The 15,143-nt window shown below is 47.2% G+C and overlaps 1 protein-coding gene across 1 annotated transcript in view; it reads left to right on the top strand.

The window, feature by feature from the left end:
• Positions 1-14,906, top strand: part of Crebrf (CREB3 regulatory factor) — a 51,112-nt gene extending 36,206 nt beyond the window's left edge. Inside the window, exons 8-13 of the mRNA XM_051167386.1 lie at positions 3,772-4,043; positions 6,163-6,255; positions 9,455-9,546; positions 12,278-12,379; positions 13,440-13,558; positions 14,524-14,906. Coding sequence (XP_051023343.1) covers positions 3,772-4,043; positions 6,163-6,255; positions 9,455-9,546; positions 12,278-12,379; positions 13,440-13,558; positions 14,524-14,720 — 875 coding nt within the window. The 3' untranslated portion in view covers positions 14,721-14,906. The remainder of the gene's footprint in view (positions 1-3,771; positions 4,044-6,162; positions 6,256-9,454; positions 9,547-12,277; positions 12,380-13,439; positions 13,559-14,523) is intronic.
• Positions 14,907-15,143: the final 237 nt, after the last annotated feature.

Raw genomic sequence — 15,143 nt, 5'->3', positions numbered from 1 at the left:
AGCTATATCATAAATTTATTTGATAGGAACATTTGCTTTCCTTGTAAACAATATTTAATACTTAATTTGTCCTTTGATAATTTAGACAAGGATTTCTTCAAGAAAAGCAAAGTAGTAAAACATTCTTCAGGCTAGGGGAGCTGTGGGCCTAACCCAGGGGGACCTGCCTGGGTAAAGGCAGCATAGAAGTGAATGTTCTCCATCCACAAGCATTTGTTGAGAACCTACTCTGCCAGGATGTGTGGGTAGGTGCTGGCTTACAGAGGGATAGAAGAGATCGCCATAAAATCAGTCCACAAAGGGAGTGGCATGTGGGCAGAAAACACAAGAAAGGTTCAAGATCTGACATCCTGCGAGGATGTTAAGACAATGAGGCTTGGGAAAATAGCATATTTGTTAGAGTGCCAGGCAAGCCTGAGGTCCTTAGTTCCATCCCTGCACTAAAATGAACAGCAAGGTAGGGTGTGGACACTTGGTCAGTATAGCCTACTTGGAAACCTGTCCCAAAACAGGACAGCACCTGAGGGATGACAGCTGAAGCTGACCTCCGGCCTACACACAGACACTTAAGACCTGACCTCCCACCACCACCACCACCCCACCCCCAGCCCTTCCTTTTCTCTCATACTGAGGCCATAAAAATAGCAAAGTAGATGTGCTCTTCTGAGGGCTGATTCTCTTTCAGGATTTACTTTTGAAGACTACTCTTTTTGTGTATGGTTTTTTGTTTTGTTGTGTTTCGGTCAGCTTTGGCTGACCGGGCTGGCCTCAAACTCAGAGATCCGCCAGCGTCTGCATCCCTAATGAAGACTACTCTCTGTATAACATTCCCTGCTTGTCTTGGAACTCTCTCTGTAGACCAGGTCAGGCTGGCCTTGAACTCAGAAATCTGACTGCCTCTGCCTCCCAAGTACTGGGATTAAAGCCTTGCTCCATTAACCCAGCTAAATGGTGAGTTCATAAGCTGTAGTGCAATGAAGAATTTGAAAGGAAGATATTGAGAAGTGCTATCCTAATTCAGCTAAAAGATTCAGAATTAGAAGGTAGTGGCTGTCCTTATGTATGGGGGTGGTATCTTTAAGCCTCACTAATTGTTGTCTTATTAAGAGCTCTCATCTGCTATCAGGCCCTGTGTGGCTGGAGGCTTTGTTCTTTCTATAGAAGGGTCTTGGCCAGCACTGAGATGCCAGCACTGGCCCTGCATCCAGCCAGTGAAATGGTACTCAGAACACAGAGTTCTGAGCACATGTCAATCCGTTTGACAAGTTTTTAATCCTAAAATAGTGATTGGAATAAAGAATAGAAAATGTACCAAAATTGAAAGAAAAGTTGACTGTGAGGAGTACAGAAGAAATGTGAATGAACGAAAATACATACCAGATTCCAGAGTGGGGCCTGGTGCTGAGTCATACTAAAAACACAATGTGCCATCTTAACAAAACAAGAGTATATTACGCTATGAGGAAAAAAATAGTTGAAACGTGGTTGGGAGAGGATGAATCAAATATTTAATCCTAGCATATAAAAGACTGTATAAAGATTTCCATTTAAAGTGGAGCAGTGGTGGCACACACCTTTAATCCCAGCACTTGGGAGGCAGAGGCAGGTGGAACTTCATGAGTTCGAGGCCAGCCTGGTCTACAAAGTGAGGCCAGGACAGTCAAGGCTACACAGAGAAACCCTGTCTTGAAACAACAACAACAAAAAAAAACAACCCAAAACTTCCATTTAGCGCATAAATGGCCAGGAAAGTACATTAGAATAGTGAGCTTGAAAGTAGACTCAAATAAATGAAAAAACGGCTTGGTCAATGTGGCATCCCGAACCAAGGAGGAAAAAAGGGCTCTTCTCTAGTGTTGGAGCCCCTGAGTAACCTAGACAATGTCAAGTTGGTGTCATCTCACTCTCCAGCCATATGTATTTCAAAATGGGTGAAGATCCAGGTGTTAAAAGCATAGCCACCAGAAGTGGATGTGGACAACCTTAAATCCTTGAGAATGGGAAGGACTTGTAAAATGTAGACCCAAACCCAGGAGTCATAAAGATCCACCAACGCTATATGCAACTATGAAACTTTAAGTCATCTTTAAAGTAAAATGCACCATCAGTAAAGTCAAAATGCTACCAAGATTGCAACTCGTGTTAATACAAAGGGCTCCTGGAAATTAGCACAGGTTAGATTGATGGCCCAGTAAAAAATGAGCAAAGTAAACATGATAGCTTTGAAACATTTCTCAATCTCATTCATTACAAGAGATGCAAAAATAAAGGTGTCTTTTGAGAAAGACACTAAATGGTAGGAATCCCAGGGTCAGTACACCACGCTGCCATTTTGCTGGGGCAATGTGAACTGACAGAACCAGTATAGAGAGGATTTTCTATTTTATTCGAGACAGGGCCTCACACCATAGTCCTGGCTGGTCTGAAACTATGTAGACTAAGCTAGCCTGGAACTCAAAGAGATCTGCCTGCCTCCACCTCCTGAGTGCTGGGATTAAGGCGTGTACCACCACACTCAGAAAAGAAATATGAAAGCTTGTGTGAAGTTAAAATACATGTGTTGAACAGTTGTGGTAAACAGTACAATTCCAGCACTTGAGAGAATGAGGCAAGAAGATGAAGAGGTCTAGGGCATCCTTGGATACATAGGCAGTTAGAAGGCCAGCTTGGCAAAGCAAAGATAAAATACATACGACTTTTTACCTTTGTTCAGTCCTTTACCTTCCACTCTGTATAGCCAGACTTATCAAGTATGACCTTGCAAGGGAAGCACTTAGTAGGAAGTGCCTGCTCATGAGGGAGCACTCCCAGTGTTGCTTGCTAACTCGTGAACAGCACCTAGCAAGCACTGAGTTCAGTACCACATTATCAACACTGCTTAAAGCATTTTGTGTAATACCTCATCCACACCCCAGGAACCTTAGGAGTAGTGCTACTGGTGGTCACATTAGCCTCAGAGGAAATGAGCAGGGTTGACAACTACAGGCCTGGAATCCAGGCCTTTGCTACTTCCAGTGAGGCATGGGGTACCTTTTAGCAGTGGGTGGTACAGGGTGCTGGAGGAATAGAAAAGGAGTGTGGAGCCTGACTTGTACTACGCCACCTAAGAGGCTGGGTGTGCAGTTTGAGTTTAAAACATTTTAAAAAGAGGGAACCCCACATCCAAGGCTACAGAGCCCGGAGAATCCCAGAGGGTGGGGGAAAGAGAAGGCAAAGTGGCCAATGGCCTTGAGGACTTACTAAGAATTAATCATTTTAAAGAGCACTGCCCTTCTTTGAGATTTGCACTGACATTGTTCTATCAAAACTACACAACACAATCAGAACTACTACGAAATACTTGTAATCCAGTTAGTTCACAATGGACGGAACCAGAGCCAGAGATGTGTAAGGAAGGCAGGGTAGGCTCTGTATATGAGAAAGCCCCAGGATCATGCCCCCAGTGACCTGCACTGAATCCTACAAATTACAGATTTTTGTGTCTTACTCCATAATTCATATTTACTGTAGAAATTCTGTTTTAAAGTTTAAAGAAAAAAATGCAACTTTGGTGACATCCTAATTGGTACTTTTTTTTTTTTCTATGCAAAAAGTCACTAGAATAGCTGGTCCCTAAATGATGGAAAGTGACCACTGTGTTTAGCAAAGTTTTTGTTGTTTCCCTAGTACAGGGAATAAAATCCAAAGCCTAGTCAGGGAAGCTCATCATCCAATGAGTTGTATCCCCGCCCCCTAACCCTAATGGTTCTTCATAATCATTTTTCCGTTCAGTAGGAGCAGACGAGAGAGGCTGTACGTGTTCGTCGTGTCAAACAAAGTCCCCAGGTCCGGCTGGGCTGGCGACTTGGTTTGCACCGCACCAAGTTTCCCCGAGAAACCCCATTCGGAGAAGGCCGGCAGGCGCCACGCGAACGCGCTCAAGCTTGGCCAGCGCCGCTCGCCGTAGTCGCGTTTCCAACATGGCGGCTCCTCAGGATGTCCACGTCCGGATCTGTAACCAGGAGATTGTTAAATTCGACCTGGAGGTGAAGGCTCTTATCCAGGTACATATTCTTAGGCTCCTGCCCGGCTTTCGATAGCCGCTTTCGCATTCTCCAGAACCTTCGCGCCCGGCCCAGCTTTCCCTGGCCTGCTACCCTACTCTAGGCCGGGTCCTCGGGTACTATTCGGTCGGTTCCCTGGGATCACTGACCTCCAACGCGCTTCTTTTGCGTACTGTTGGTCCGTGGGGAATCCCCGCCACACGCCGCTCACGTCCCTTGGTTACCCTGTAGAGCTCCGGGACTAGCCCGCCCACCCCCAGTCTCGGCGATAGCCCCGCCCCGCCCCCTCCCCTATCGCCGCCCACACCCCCTTTCCAGGGTTAGGGTCCGGGAGGGCACCCAAGGCCACCTGGCACGGGAGTTCCTGGCCCAACCCTGGACTATGGTTGTAGTATTTTGAATGAAGAAATCAAATATTGTGCCAAATCCTGTATCAGAAGGCAGACAGTGCCAATTCTAGGACCTGAATGAGGAAAGCCAGTTCAGGAAAAGCACTTTGGACTTTCCCTATCCGGTGTAAAAGCCAGGGATTGCTGGAGTACATGAGCACCTGTTTAAAAAAAAAAAAAGGGTGGGTGGGTAGGTAGTGTTGTCTCATAAGCCAGATGCACACGATAGCACATTAGTAGTTTACCCTGTACTGTGAGGAAGTGATTTCGTGAGTAAGCTGAGTGAGTGACTGAAGAAACGTGATGCAAACTTTACATTTCTCAAACATCACTCCTGAGATGTGTAAACAACAAAACGTATGAGCCAGTTCTAGAGAAATAAACAAGAGTGGGTTTATACAAGTGAAATTACCAGGCGCTGAGCGTAAATGTAGGTCAGTATAGAGTTTAGCCATGTGCAAGGCTCCGAAGGCATCTGTAAATACATAGACATACATAAAACGGGAAGCAGAGGTGGAAGGGTCATGCACTTAAGGCCAGCCTGTACTGCATAGAGTGATCCCCATCTCAAAAAAAAAAAAGAAGAAGAAGAAAAAGTATATCCAATATGAAAGTATGTGTTTTCAGATATTATCATAATGCTTTATATTACCATAACATTTCATATTAGCTAGGTTTCTTTTGTGACCTATGTATTTTGGGTTCTTGTGGCTCCTAATGAGCAAGCAGAACACATACACTGTATTCTCCGTGGTGTTCCAGCCACTCTGCTAATGTCTTAGGCAGAGAAACACGATCTTGAGGTAGGTAAGATGAAGCTGCAGAGCCGCAGAGGACTTAAGGTTTTCAAGATTGCACTAATAAAGTGCTGTAACCAGGATGTGAATATACACAGCCTGAGTCTAGAGCCTGCTCTAAAGCTTGGCCACAGATGGTTTGTAAAATCAGACTAACCTATTTTTGTTCCGTGTCACTGGGGATTTAGGCGTTGGGGTTTTAGAGGTGAAGGAGCTGACGTTACAGTGTCTTTAGATGCCCGCCTCTGTTGACAATGGAAGCTGTTTATGCCTTTCATGGTGGCTGGAAAGCGCTTTGTTAAACTTTTAAGTCAATATTGAGTTACCTAGCTATTCATTTATCTACACATATATAATACATACTAGAGGTAGGGGTGTGAGTGTGTGTGTGTGTACTAGAGGTAGGGGTGTGTGTGTGTGTGTGTACTAGAGGGTAGGGGTGTGTGTGTGTGTGTACTAGAGGTAGGGGTGTGTGTGTGTGTACTAGAGGTAGGGGTGTGTGTGTGTGTGTGTACTAGAGGTAGGGGTGTGAGTGTGTGTGTACTAGAGGTAGGGGTGTGTGTGAGTGTGAGTGTGTGTGTGTGTGTGTGTGTGTGTGTGTGTGTGTGTGTGTGTGTGTGTAGTTTGCTGGTGATGGAACCCAGGGCCCCAAGCATGCTGTGCAAGTGCTGTGCTGCTGAACTACATTCTTGCCTGCATTTATGTACCCCTCTTACTGTTACTCTTAAGAAGGATGAGGAAACTGAAAATGATGGTTTTGCTTTTGTGCAGAGGAGAACAGCCCTGACCAGATTGAGGTAGAGCTAGGCCAACCTTAGCTGCGGGGTAAACCAGCCTTCTCACTGTGCAAATGACCGGCATTTCACATCGTTGACTGGGCAAATTTCATGTTGTTGACTGGAGAAAGGCACCTCATCTCTTTTTGTCTTTTAGGATATTCGAGATTGTTCTGGACCCTTAAGCGAACTCACTGAACTGAATACTAAGGTGAAAGAAAAGTTTCAACAGTTAAGACACAGGATACAGGTAAGTAAGGCTACAGAACTGCTGTTAGCTGAGTGGGGAGAAGGGTTGGGCGCTGCAGCCCAGAAGAGCCTGTGCTTGAAAGTCAACCAGGCTCGTCACATGTCGCCTGGAGATAGTTGGGAGCATCGAGACAGTGAGGGTGACCGGACTAACAAAGCTTGGAACCTATGCACTTGTTTTCTTCTGGAGTCCGTTGCCAGCATGTCCTGGAAGGTTTCCATGCTATCCTTTTGTGGGATCACTCCTTACTGTTCCTGGAGCCCCAGCTTCCGCCACATGACTTGACTATGGCGCATGCACTGTCTCAAAACACAAGAGAGTGAGCAGGAGCCACGTGACCAGCAGAGCCATCTCCACTGCCTTGCCCTTGGGAATGGGTGCTGTGAGTCTGCCCATCACTGGGTGGGTCTAGAACCACCTGGTTGTGCTGCGTATGGTAGATGACATTGTCCCAAAGCTGTCCTTCAGCTCTTTGGTTGCCTGACACACAAAGATCGTCTCTTCCAAAGCTGGTGGGAAAGGTGGCAGCTTAGACAGGGCTTCTTCTGTGTTACCCTCCAGAGGGAGTTTTCCAGGACAGTTCCAAATGAGGTGATTTCTGCCTTAGGAGCTGCCTTCAGAATTTCAGCACTGTCACCGCCGCACCTAGGTGACCTCTGCCCCCAGCACTGCTTCCTCCTTCTGAACTTGTGAGCCAGTCCTGTTCCTGGGTGTTAGAATTGTGTGTGTCTGCAGCTGTTGGTCCCGGGGATGTGTCCCGGGGATGTGTCCTTTATTTGTTCTCTGTAGCCCCTCCTCCAAATGAGTGACTGCTCTAATTTGGTGTGTCCTTGTCTTCCCAGAGTTTGCTTTGCTGATTCTTGCCGCTCTGGGCCACAGCCTACCTGTGCCGGAAAGTGCTGCGCTTGAACAGCTTCCCAGCCTTTTCAGCCAGCTGTGGCTGTTTTCTAGCCATTTCTGTACCACCAGGCGTTCATCTGGGCTGCGTCCCTGTTTTGATTCTTAGAGCTAATTTGTTTTCTTCAAACTCCCCAACTCCTACCTCCCACCATTGCATAAGTACCCGCACATTTCCCTGCTGTTTATTTCCTTCCTGGTTTGAAGTGAATACCCTCGCCGATACATCTACATGTTTAGCATGCTCTTACCCCCATTACAGCCTATCCGTGAGCATAGATGCAGTGCCTGACATCCCAGCTCTCATCTGCATTTCCTCAGCATTTGCGTACTCTAGCTGTATCTGGAAACACTAAAAGCACTTAAGTGACTGTCTTCTGTGTATTTCAGCAAGGTTGTGTGTTCATAAAAGAGAATTGGCCTCGTGTCTTCACAATTATGCTCTTCCCTACGGAGTTGACATTGGGCATGGCAGTGTGGAAAGCTCTCTCTTTGAATTTGTGTTTCTTCCACTGGAATTTGAGAGCAACAGTGAACCTTTCATTTCTCCAGAGATGTTGAGGTCTCTGTGACAGTCTCCAAGCAGCCTCTACTAAAGTTGTACACGTCTCCGTCCTTTCTTCTCTCTCCTTCTTCCTATCCATCCACACTGCCAGGCAGAAATGATCAATGTAGCAAAAAACACAACACAAGTCTCTTTGTGCAGTGACTGCATTGTAGGCAATGCGGATTCTAAACAAACAATTATGTCAAATAACTGGGAAATTTTGCACTTTTTTCTTGTTGAAATGACACATAGAAGCTGGGTGTGTACCACTTGGGAGGCAGAGGCAGGCAGATCACTGTGAGTTCGAGGCCAGCCTGGTCAACAAAGCAAGTCCAGGACAGCCAAGTCCACACAAAGAAACCCTGTCTCAAAAAACAAAACAAAACAAAACAAAAAACAACAATAAAAAAACCAAAAAACAAAGAAAAGAAATAACACATAGATACATGTGCATATTACAAACCAGCACATGCAAATATCCTGCGGAATAAGTAGATTATTATCTGAATAAGCTAATATGTTGATGTTTTAGCCCTATGTCTTGCTTGAAAGTAGAATTTATAATCTGTAAACTGAAAATAGGACTTGAGACACGAGGTGGTGTGAGACCTGACAGTGTGTGTGACGGCTCTACTGTCAGGTCGGATGCTGTTGGTCGCTGTCCTTTGCTTATGGCAGACTGTCTGTGGTATTCGGTCATTTTGGATCACGAGCACTCACCTTCTGCACACCTGCCTCTCTGCAGCCTGGCCAGGCACCTCTCTCAGTCTCCAGGATTATCACAACTCTGGGGACACTGCTTATGTTAATTTCTCTCCCAGTCAGTTCTCAAGCACTCAGGAAAAATGAATCTTCCCTCTGTCCAAAGTCCATAGCACACACCCCTGCCATCCCCCTTCAAAATCAAGACAAATTGGAGGAGGTACAGAAATGGGCAACGTTTGGAAACACGTAAAAGTGTGATGTCCTCCTGGCATGGGGTGGGGATCGGTGGGCTCCTGTGAGTGTTTTCCTGTACTTCAGCAGCCTCAGTGCTGTAGGAGTAGCAAACCCTGCTCCCGCCAGGGCAGCCGCTCTAGAACTGGCCACTCCAGCACCCGGTTCCTGCTCACCTTTGGGCTGCCAGGATTTCCGTCTCTTTCTTGTGAAAGAGAGATAAACATGTTTTTTTGTTGTTGTTTAGATCACAAGTGGGGGATGAGAAAAAGACTTGTGAGAGATCAGGTGATGTTTATCCCCTTAGAAGTCGAACCACCATGTGGGGGAGATTGGTTATTAACCAGCTGAAAAATATCCTTCAACAAATTCTAAGAGGAGGTATAAATGTGATCCAAAACCAAGAAGCAGAGCCTTTGGAGACTTCGAGACGCTCCTAGAACCGCTCGAGGGAAGGCTTCAGGGCTCTGGGCTCCTGCTGAGGTTCCGGGTTCTGGTTGCTCCAGGTTCCAGCAGAAGAAATCCTGCGGATTATGCCAGGAGAATCATTCCTTGGAACTGATATCCTTACAGTTTCATTATTGTATTCTTTAATCTTCTTTTCCTATTGTTTAGGTTAGTCAGGTCATAAGTGAGGTACTCTTGGTTAATAAATTTGTAATAAAATATATTTGTTAAGAAAATTGAGCCTACATTCTTTCAAACTTGCCTATATGTTTAAAGGGATATTTTATTATTTTGGACATGCTCCCTCACTCCCAAGTGCCTGTTGTAACCCTTGGGTTTTCACACTGGCTAACAGCTGCTCTCCTCTCCAAGGACCTTGAGCAGTCAGCAAGGGAGCAAGACAAGGAGTCGGAAAAGCAGCTTCTGCTGCAGGAAGTGGAGAACCACAAAAAGCAGATGCTCAGGTATGCGGGCAGCCCGCAGCCACCTCTGCTGGCCGCTGCTGGCTGTCTAGTGAGCCTGGCTCAATGGTGACACAGTGGTGTCATTAACACACAAGCTGAAAGATCTGTAGATCGGGAAGTCTCAAACAGAAAGAAGCAGAGTCTACATGGGCAGGAGGAGCTGTGCGTGCTTACGGTGCACATGTTGTTTAAATGTTTGCATAGTTAGCCTTATACTTACTATATATATTTGAGCGTTTTTCAATTTTGTGGGTGTGGGAGATGTGTGTGTGTGTATGTGCTCGTGTGCACACATGTGTTACTTTATGAGACCTGGGGATGGAACTCAGCTCATCAGGCCTGCACACCAGCACCTCTACCTTCTGAGCCATTTCAATGGGCCAGGTTGTTTGTTTATTTTTTGAAACAGGGTCTCTTGTATTCCCACCTGGACTCAAACTCAACATGGAACTGAGGATGACCTTGCATTTCTGATTGTCCTGTCTCTACTTCCCAGGTGCTGGAGCTACAGGCATGTGCCACTACATGCTGCTTCTGTGGTGCTGGGAATCACAGCCAGGGCTTTGTGTGTGCTGGGCAAGCACTGAACCAATGAAGCGATACTCCACCCCACATTTTATATTTGAAAACCACAATGTGGTTACTGTGTGGGGCTAGAGAGATGGATGGCTTAGCAGTTTCAAATATATGCTGCTCTTCCAGGGAACCTGAGTTCAGTTCCTAGCACCCACATCAGGTAGCTTACAACTGCCTGTAACTCTAGCTCCAGGGGATCTGATTTGCCCCTCACTTCCATAAGCACTTGCACTTACATGCGCACGCGCACACACACACACACACACGAATAGAATAATAAAAATTAAACTTTAAAAAAATACTACTTTTGTAGTACAAGGGTGAATTTTATTCTATTCAAGGATAACTGGTATGAGAAGAGGCTGCCTGAAAGTGAGCCTGCCCAAGGCAGAGCAAAATTTAACTTTCCTCGTGGCTTTGTCTCAGTAAATGATGCACAGAAATGTAAATATGTTTCTGTTAGAATTGAGATTTTGGTGACATTGCACTGTGTGCTAACCTTTGACTGTAAAGCCATATGTGCCATTTCTTTATCTATAATTCAGGGAATATAACTTTCTAAACAATGTCTGGCAATATGAATTACTGTTCTGCCTTTCAGGTTTGACTTTTGTACCATAACTCAAATGGGTCCTGTTATTGCAAACATACCGAGGACTCTGTTGCTTCTCCCAACTCCCTGGTATGGAAGGCACTCTCTGTGGTCTCTGCCACGTCAGAATTCCCATAGGTTCTCCTTTGTCACAACTACTTGCTTGTGGTTCCGTTATTCTCCAGCCACGGTCTCACTGACACTCAGGCGTGAGGAGAGACTGCCAAAGACATGAGAGTGGAAGGTGAAGTGTGCCCGGCTCATCGGGATGGCTCTTTATGCCACCAAGCGTTCTCAGATCATAAGACGAACTCGGTAGGAGTGTGTGTGTGTGTGTGTGTGTGTGTGTGTGTGTGTGTGTGTGTAGTGTAGTAAGCTAAACGAAGCACTGTCAGTTCAGTGTGGGTGTAAAACAAAGCATGTTCCTGGTGTGGTGTTAAAGGTTTGAGGAAAGAGCAGGAAACTCATGTAGAAGCAGCAGTTATGTGTGTCGTGCTGTACAGTATTTGCTTACTTTTCTCCCTAACCATGTGAGGTCCTTGAAGACAAGCACTCGTTCAGCCTTGTGAAGAGTTTGAAGATGTGATTGATTGTTTGAAGTGGCAGGTGTGGCATGGGCTAGCCAGTGCTAACAGGTGCTGTGCAGGCATCCAGAAGCCCATCTGAAGATCACCTTTAGTCCCAGCACTCAGGAGGATCTCTATGAGGTCAAGGCCAGCCTGGTCTACACAGTGAGGTCCTGGACAGCTAGGACTAAATAGAGAGACCCTGTTTCAAAAAAAAAAAAAAAAAAATGTGGAAGGAGAAAGTGACTCCACAAAATTGTCCTCTGACCACTGCACATACACTGTGGCCTGCATCACCCACTCCAGTCACACACATACGTAATTTAATTTAATTTTTTTAAAAGAAAGCCACCCTAATAGTTAAGTGCTCTGTTCTAGTACTTCATGTGTCCAGGCCTTAGCACGGTTGAGTGGAGCTGGCTGTGGGAGAGCTCCCGAGCATGGGTGTGAGTCTCAGGGGGATGAGGTTGGCATTTTTGTCGGTGAGGAAAGGATTGCTAATGTCAAGCGCTTCTTGCATTTAAGCATCACTTGCCAAGGAGTGGGTGAAGACTGACAACGCATCAGGCCAGTCAGGCCGGCCAGGGATGTGTGTCGAGCTTATGGTCAGGTGCCAGAAAGACAAAAGGCAGCACGCCTTAGAGGAATGTGGAGGGATTCTGGTTCTTGTGGCTCTAACCCTCCAGCAGCCCCCATAGCGGGAGTGGTGGTTCCAGCATGAGAGGTGGCGGAGGGGTGCTAAGCCATGGCTCCCAGCGACCGCACAGACAGTAAAGCCACTGTGGGTCTGTCTAGCAGAGTGCCATGTTTCTGGTCTTCCAGCTGCCTAGCAGGAGAGTGACAGGGACAGAGGTTCAGAGGAGAGGTGCCAGGACCCATGCTAAAGTAGTTGCCAGGGCTGCAGAGACAGGAGGTGGTGGCAAGTGAGGCTGAACTGCTTAGACTGCACAGCCTGCTGGAGCTACCAGGACCTCACGTGTGACCCTTCTTCCTCCAGCAACCAGACCTCATGGCGGAAAGCCAATCTTACCTGCAAAATGGCCATCGACAACCTGGAAAAGGCAGAACTTCTGCAAAGAGGAGACTCCTTAAGGCAAAGGTATCACCTCTTTGTCATTCTGGGCTCAGATAACACAACAACACCTCAAACCATGTGAAGAAGCCCTGGGTTTTGTAACATTTGTACTTTATGTAATCGCATACGGCACTGTGGTCTCAAACCTGCTGTGATCTTACAGGTGTGCACCACCACCCCAAGTTTCTGCAGCTGTGGAGATCCAACCAAGGCCTTTGTGCATAGTAGGCAAGCACGCCACCAGCCAGGTTACAGCCCCACCCTGACTAAACTCGGTTCTTGTTTTGGATTTTTGTTTAGTTGGTTGGTTGGGGTTTTTTTTGTTTGTTTGTTTTTTGTTTGTTTTGTTTTGTTTAGTACTGGGGGTTGAACCTAGGGCCTCATGGATGAGAGGCACATGCTCTACCACTGAGCCTTTCCAGTCCTCCTATCCCAGTCCTCTCTGATAATTTTTAAAAGACTCTTATTTAACCACGCATGCACAGTGTTTATTGTAGTAACCAGCCGTGTTGGTGTGTTCACATTTCTGCCTTTTCAGTATTGTATGAAATGCATCAAGGCTGGTCTTTGAAGAGTGCACAAACATTTCTTAGTACAAATTGCTTTACAGACGGCAGACAGCCTGTTTTCCACTCCTCCTAACCCACGTTCTTGAGCCCAGCATATATCCTTAGGCACACTGGCTGATGCTTTAGAAATATGCATGCAGGTCTGTGGTGGTGCACACCCTTAATCCCAGCACTTGGGAGGCAGAGGCAGGTGGATTTCTGAGTTGGGGGCCAGCCTGGTCTACAAAGTAAGTTCCAGGACAGCCAGGGCTACACAGTGAAACCCTGTGTCGAGAAACAAAAAAAGAAAGAAAGAAAAAAGAAATGGGTGCTAGGTGGCTGTGTTACCACACACCTGTAACCCTGGTACTTGGGGTGGCTGAGGCGAGGACATTCTACCTTCTAGGCCAGGCTGAGCTACACTTGGAGACCCCATCTCAGAGCACATCAGAGAAAGCACTAAGGCGATAGGCTGAAAATGGTGCTTTTGGCAAGCTAGGCTTTTGTTGCTATTGCTTCTTCCTTGGGACTTGCAGGAAAACCACCAAAGAGAGTTTGGCCCAGACATCCAGCACCATCACAGAGAGCCTCATGGGGATCAGCAGGATGATGTCACAGCAGGTGCAGCAGAGTGAAGAGGCTGTGCAGACTCTGGGTAAGGAGGAGGACACCGCTCCAGAACACATGCCCTTGCACCTCTGCGCAGTTCCCTGGCTCTCCCCACCAGAAGCTTCCGAACTGTGCCTTAGGAGATGACGAGATACCTCGGTCCTTCCCAAGAGGCGTGCTGCTCCTTCTCTTGTCTCTGTTATGCAGCTGTGCTAGACACGTCACGTGCCATCAGCATTGCTAGGCTCCTGTGAGAGCAGACCTGCCCAGCCTCTCCGGAGACGGTGTCAGCATCGCTTGTGACGGGTCTAGGGATCTGGTTGGCAGCATGAGCTCGTGGCTCTAGTGTTGCCAGGCAGGTTTGAGAATTAGGGCCACTGGCAAGACCATTGCTGTGAGTTTCTTTTAAATGTAGCAGCCAGTGGCCACAGAGGAGGCTGTTTGAGACCACGGCATTCTTGTCAAGTGCTTTCTCTCCATGGCCCCTTATAGCGAATTTGTCCCCCTAGGGCCCTTCAGTGTAGGAACAGGAAGAGTTTGCTCTTCACAAGACTTCACCTGTCAACCAGAGTAGACAGCGAGGCTGGGCTAATTCTTGAACCTCCCACTTTGCTCTCCTGGCTGCCACTCACAGCCCCTTTGTTTCCTTCGCTCTTAGTTCATCCTGTATCCCACACATCAGCCAGGAAAAGCTCAGCACATCTGAAAGCTAGTCGTAAGGGGCTGGAGAGGTAGCTCAGTGGTTAAAAGGGAGAACTGGTTTTGAAGAGGACCCAGGTTCAGTATCCAGCACTCATGTCAGGCGGCTTCCAACTGTTTATAGCTCTATGGACATCTGCACTCACATGCGTGTACCCACACAGATAGGCACATAATTAACAATAACAAAAATAAGTCCCCACCCCCCTCCACCCCCGGCTCCAGCACTGGCCTTGCTGGCAGCCCGCCAGCTGCTTGAGCTCTTTGTCGTCCAGGTGGCACAGTCTGAGCCAGGCTCCTCCTCTCTTGCAGTCAGCTCCTCTCGGACACTGCTGGACGCAAACGAAGAGTTTAAGTCCATGTCGGGGACCATCCAGCTGGGCCGGAAGCTCATCACAAAATACAACCGTCGAGAACTGACAGACAAACTTCTCATCTTCCTCGCCCTGGCTCTGTTCCTTGCTACGGTCCTCTATATTGTGAAAAAGCGCCTCTTTCCGTTTTTGTAAGGGAGAGCTGCCAGCTGTGGCCCTTTGCGCTCCTGCTTCAGGACTGGGGGCTCTCAAGGACAGGCCATGCTGCCAAACTGGGTGTCCCCTCTCCCTCGGCTTGCTTAGTGAACCCAGTGGAGGGAAGTGCAGCAGCCCAGCCTCCTGCAAGAGGGCTGTGTGGAATGAAGGAAAGGGAACCTGGAGAGAGTGCCACCCCCACCCACCCGGCCACCCAGCCCTGTGGCTGCCGCATGGAGCTCTTCAGCTCTGGGACCTGATGCACCTCCTCTCTCCATGACCTGAGGCCTGTGGGAGAGACGGTGATGACAGCTCACAGCTACTCCCTGAATAAACCTTATTTATTATACAGAGTGATAAATGCTTAATTTGATAAGATATCTCTCTGGGAATGTGCATGCCTCAGAATGTTTGATTCCTAGT

This window comes from Acomys russatus, chromosome 25 (genome assembly GCF_903995435.1).
Source record: "Acomys russatus chromosome 25, mAcoRus1.1, whole genome shotgun sequence".
NCBI lineage: Eukaryota > Metazoa > Chordata > Mammalia > Rodentia > Muridae > Acomys > Acomys russatus.
This window is presented reverse-complemented; position numbering and strand designations above follow the sequence as displayed.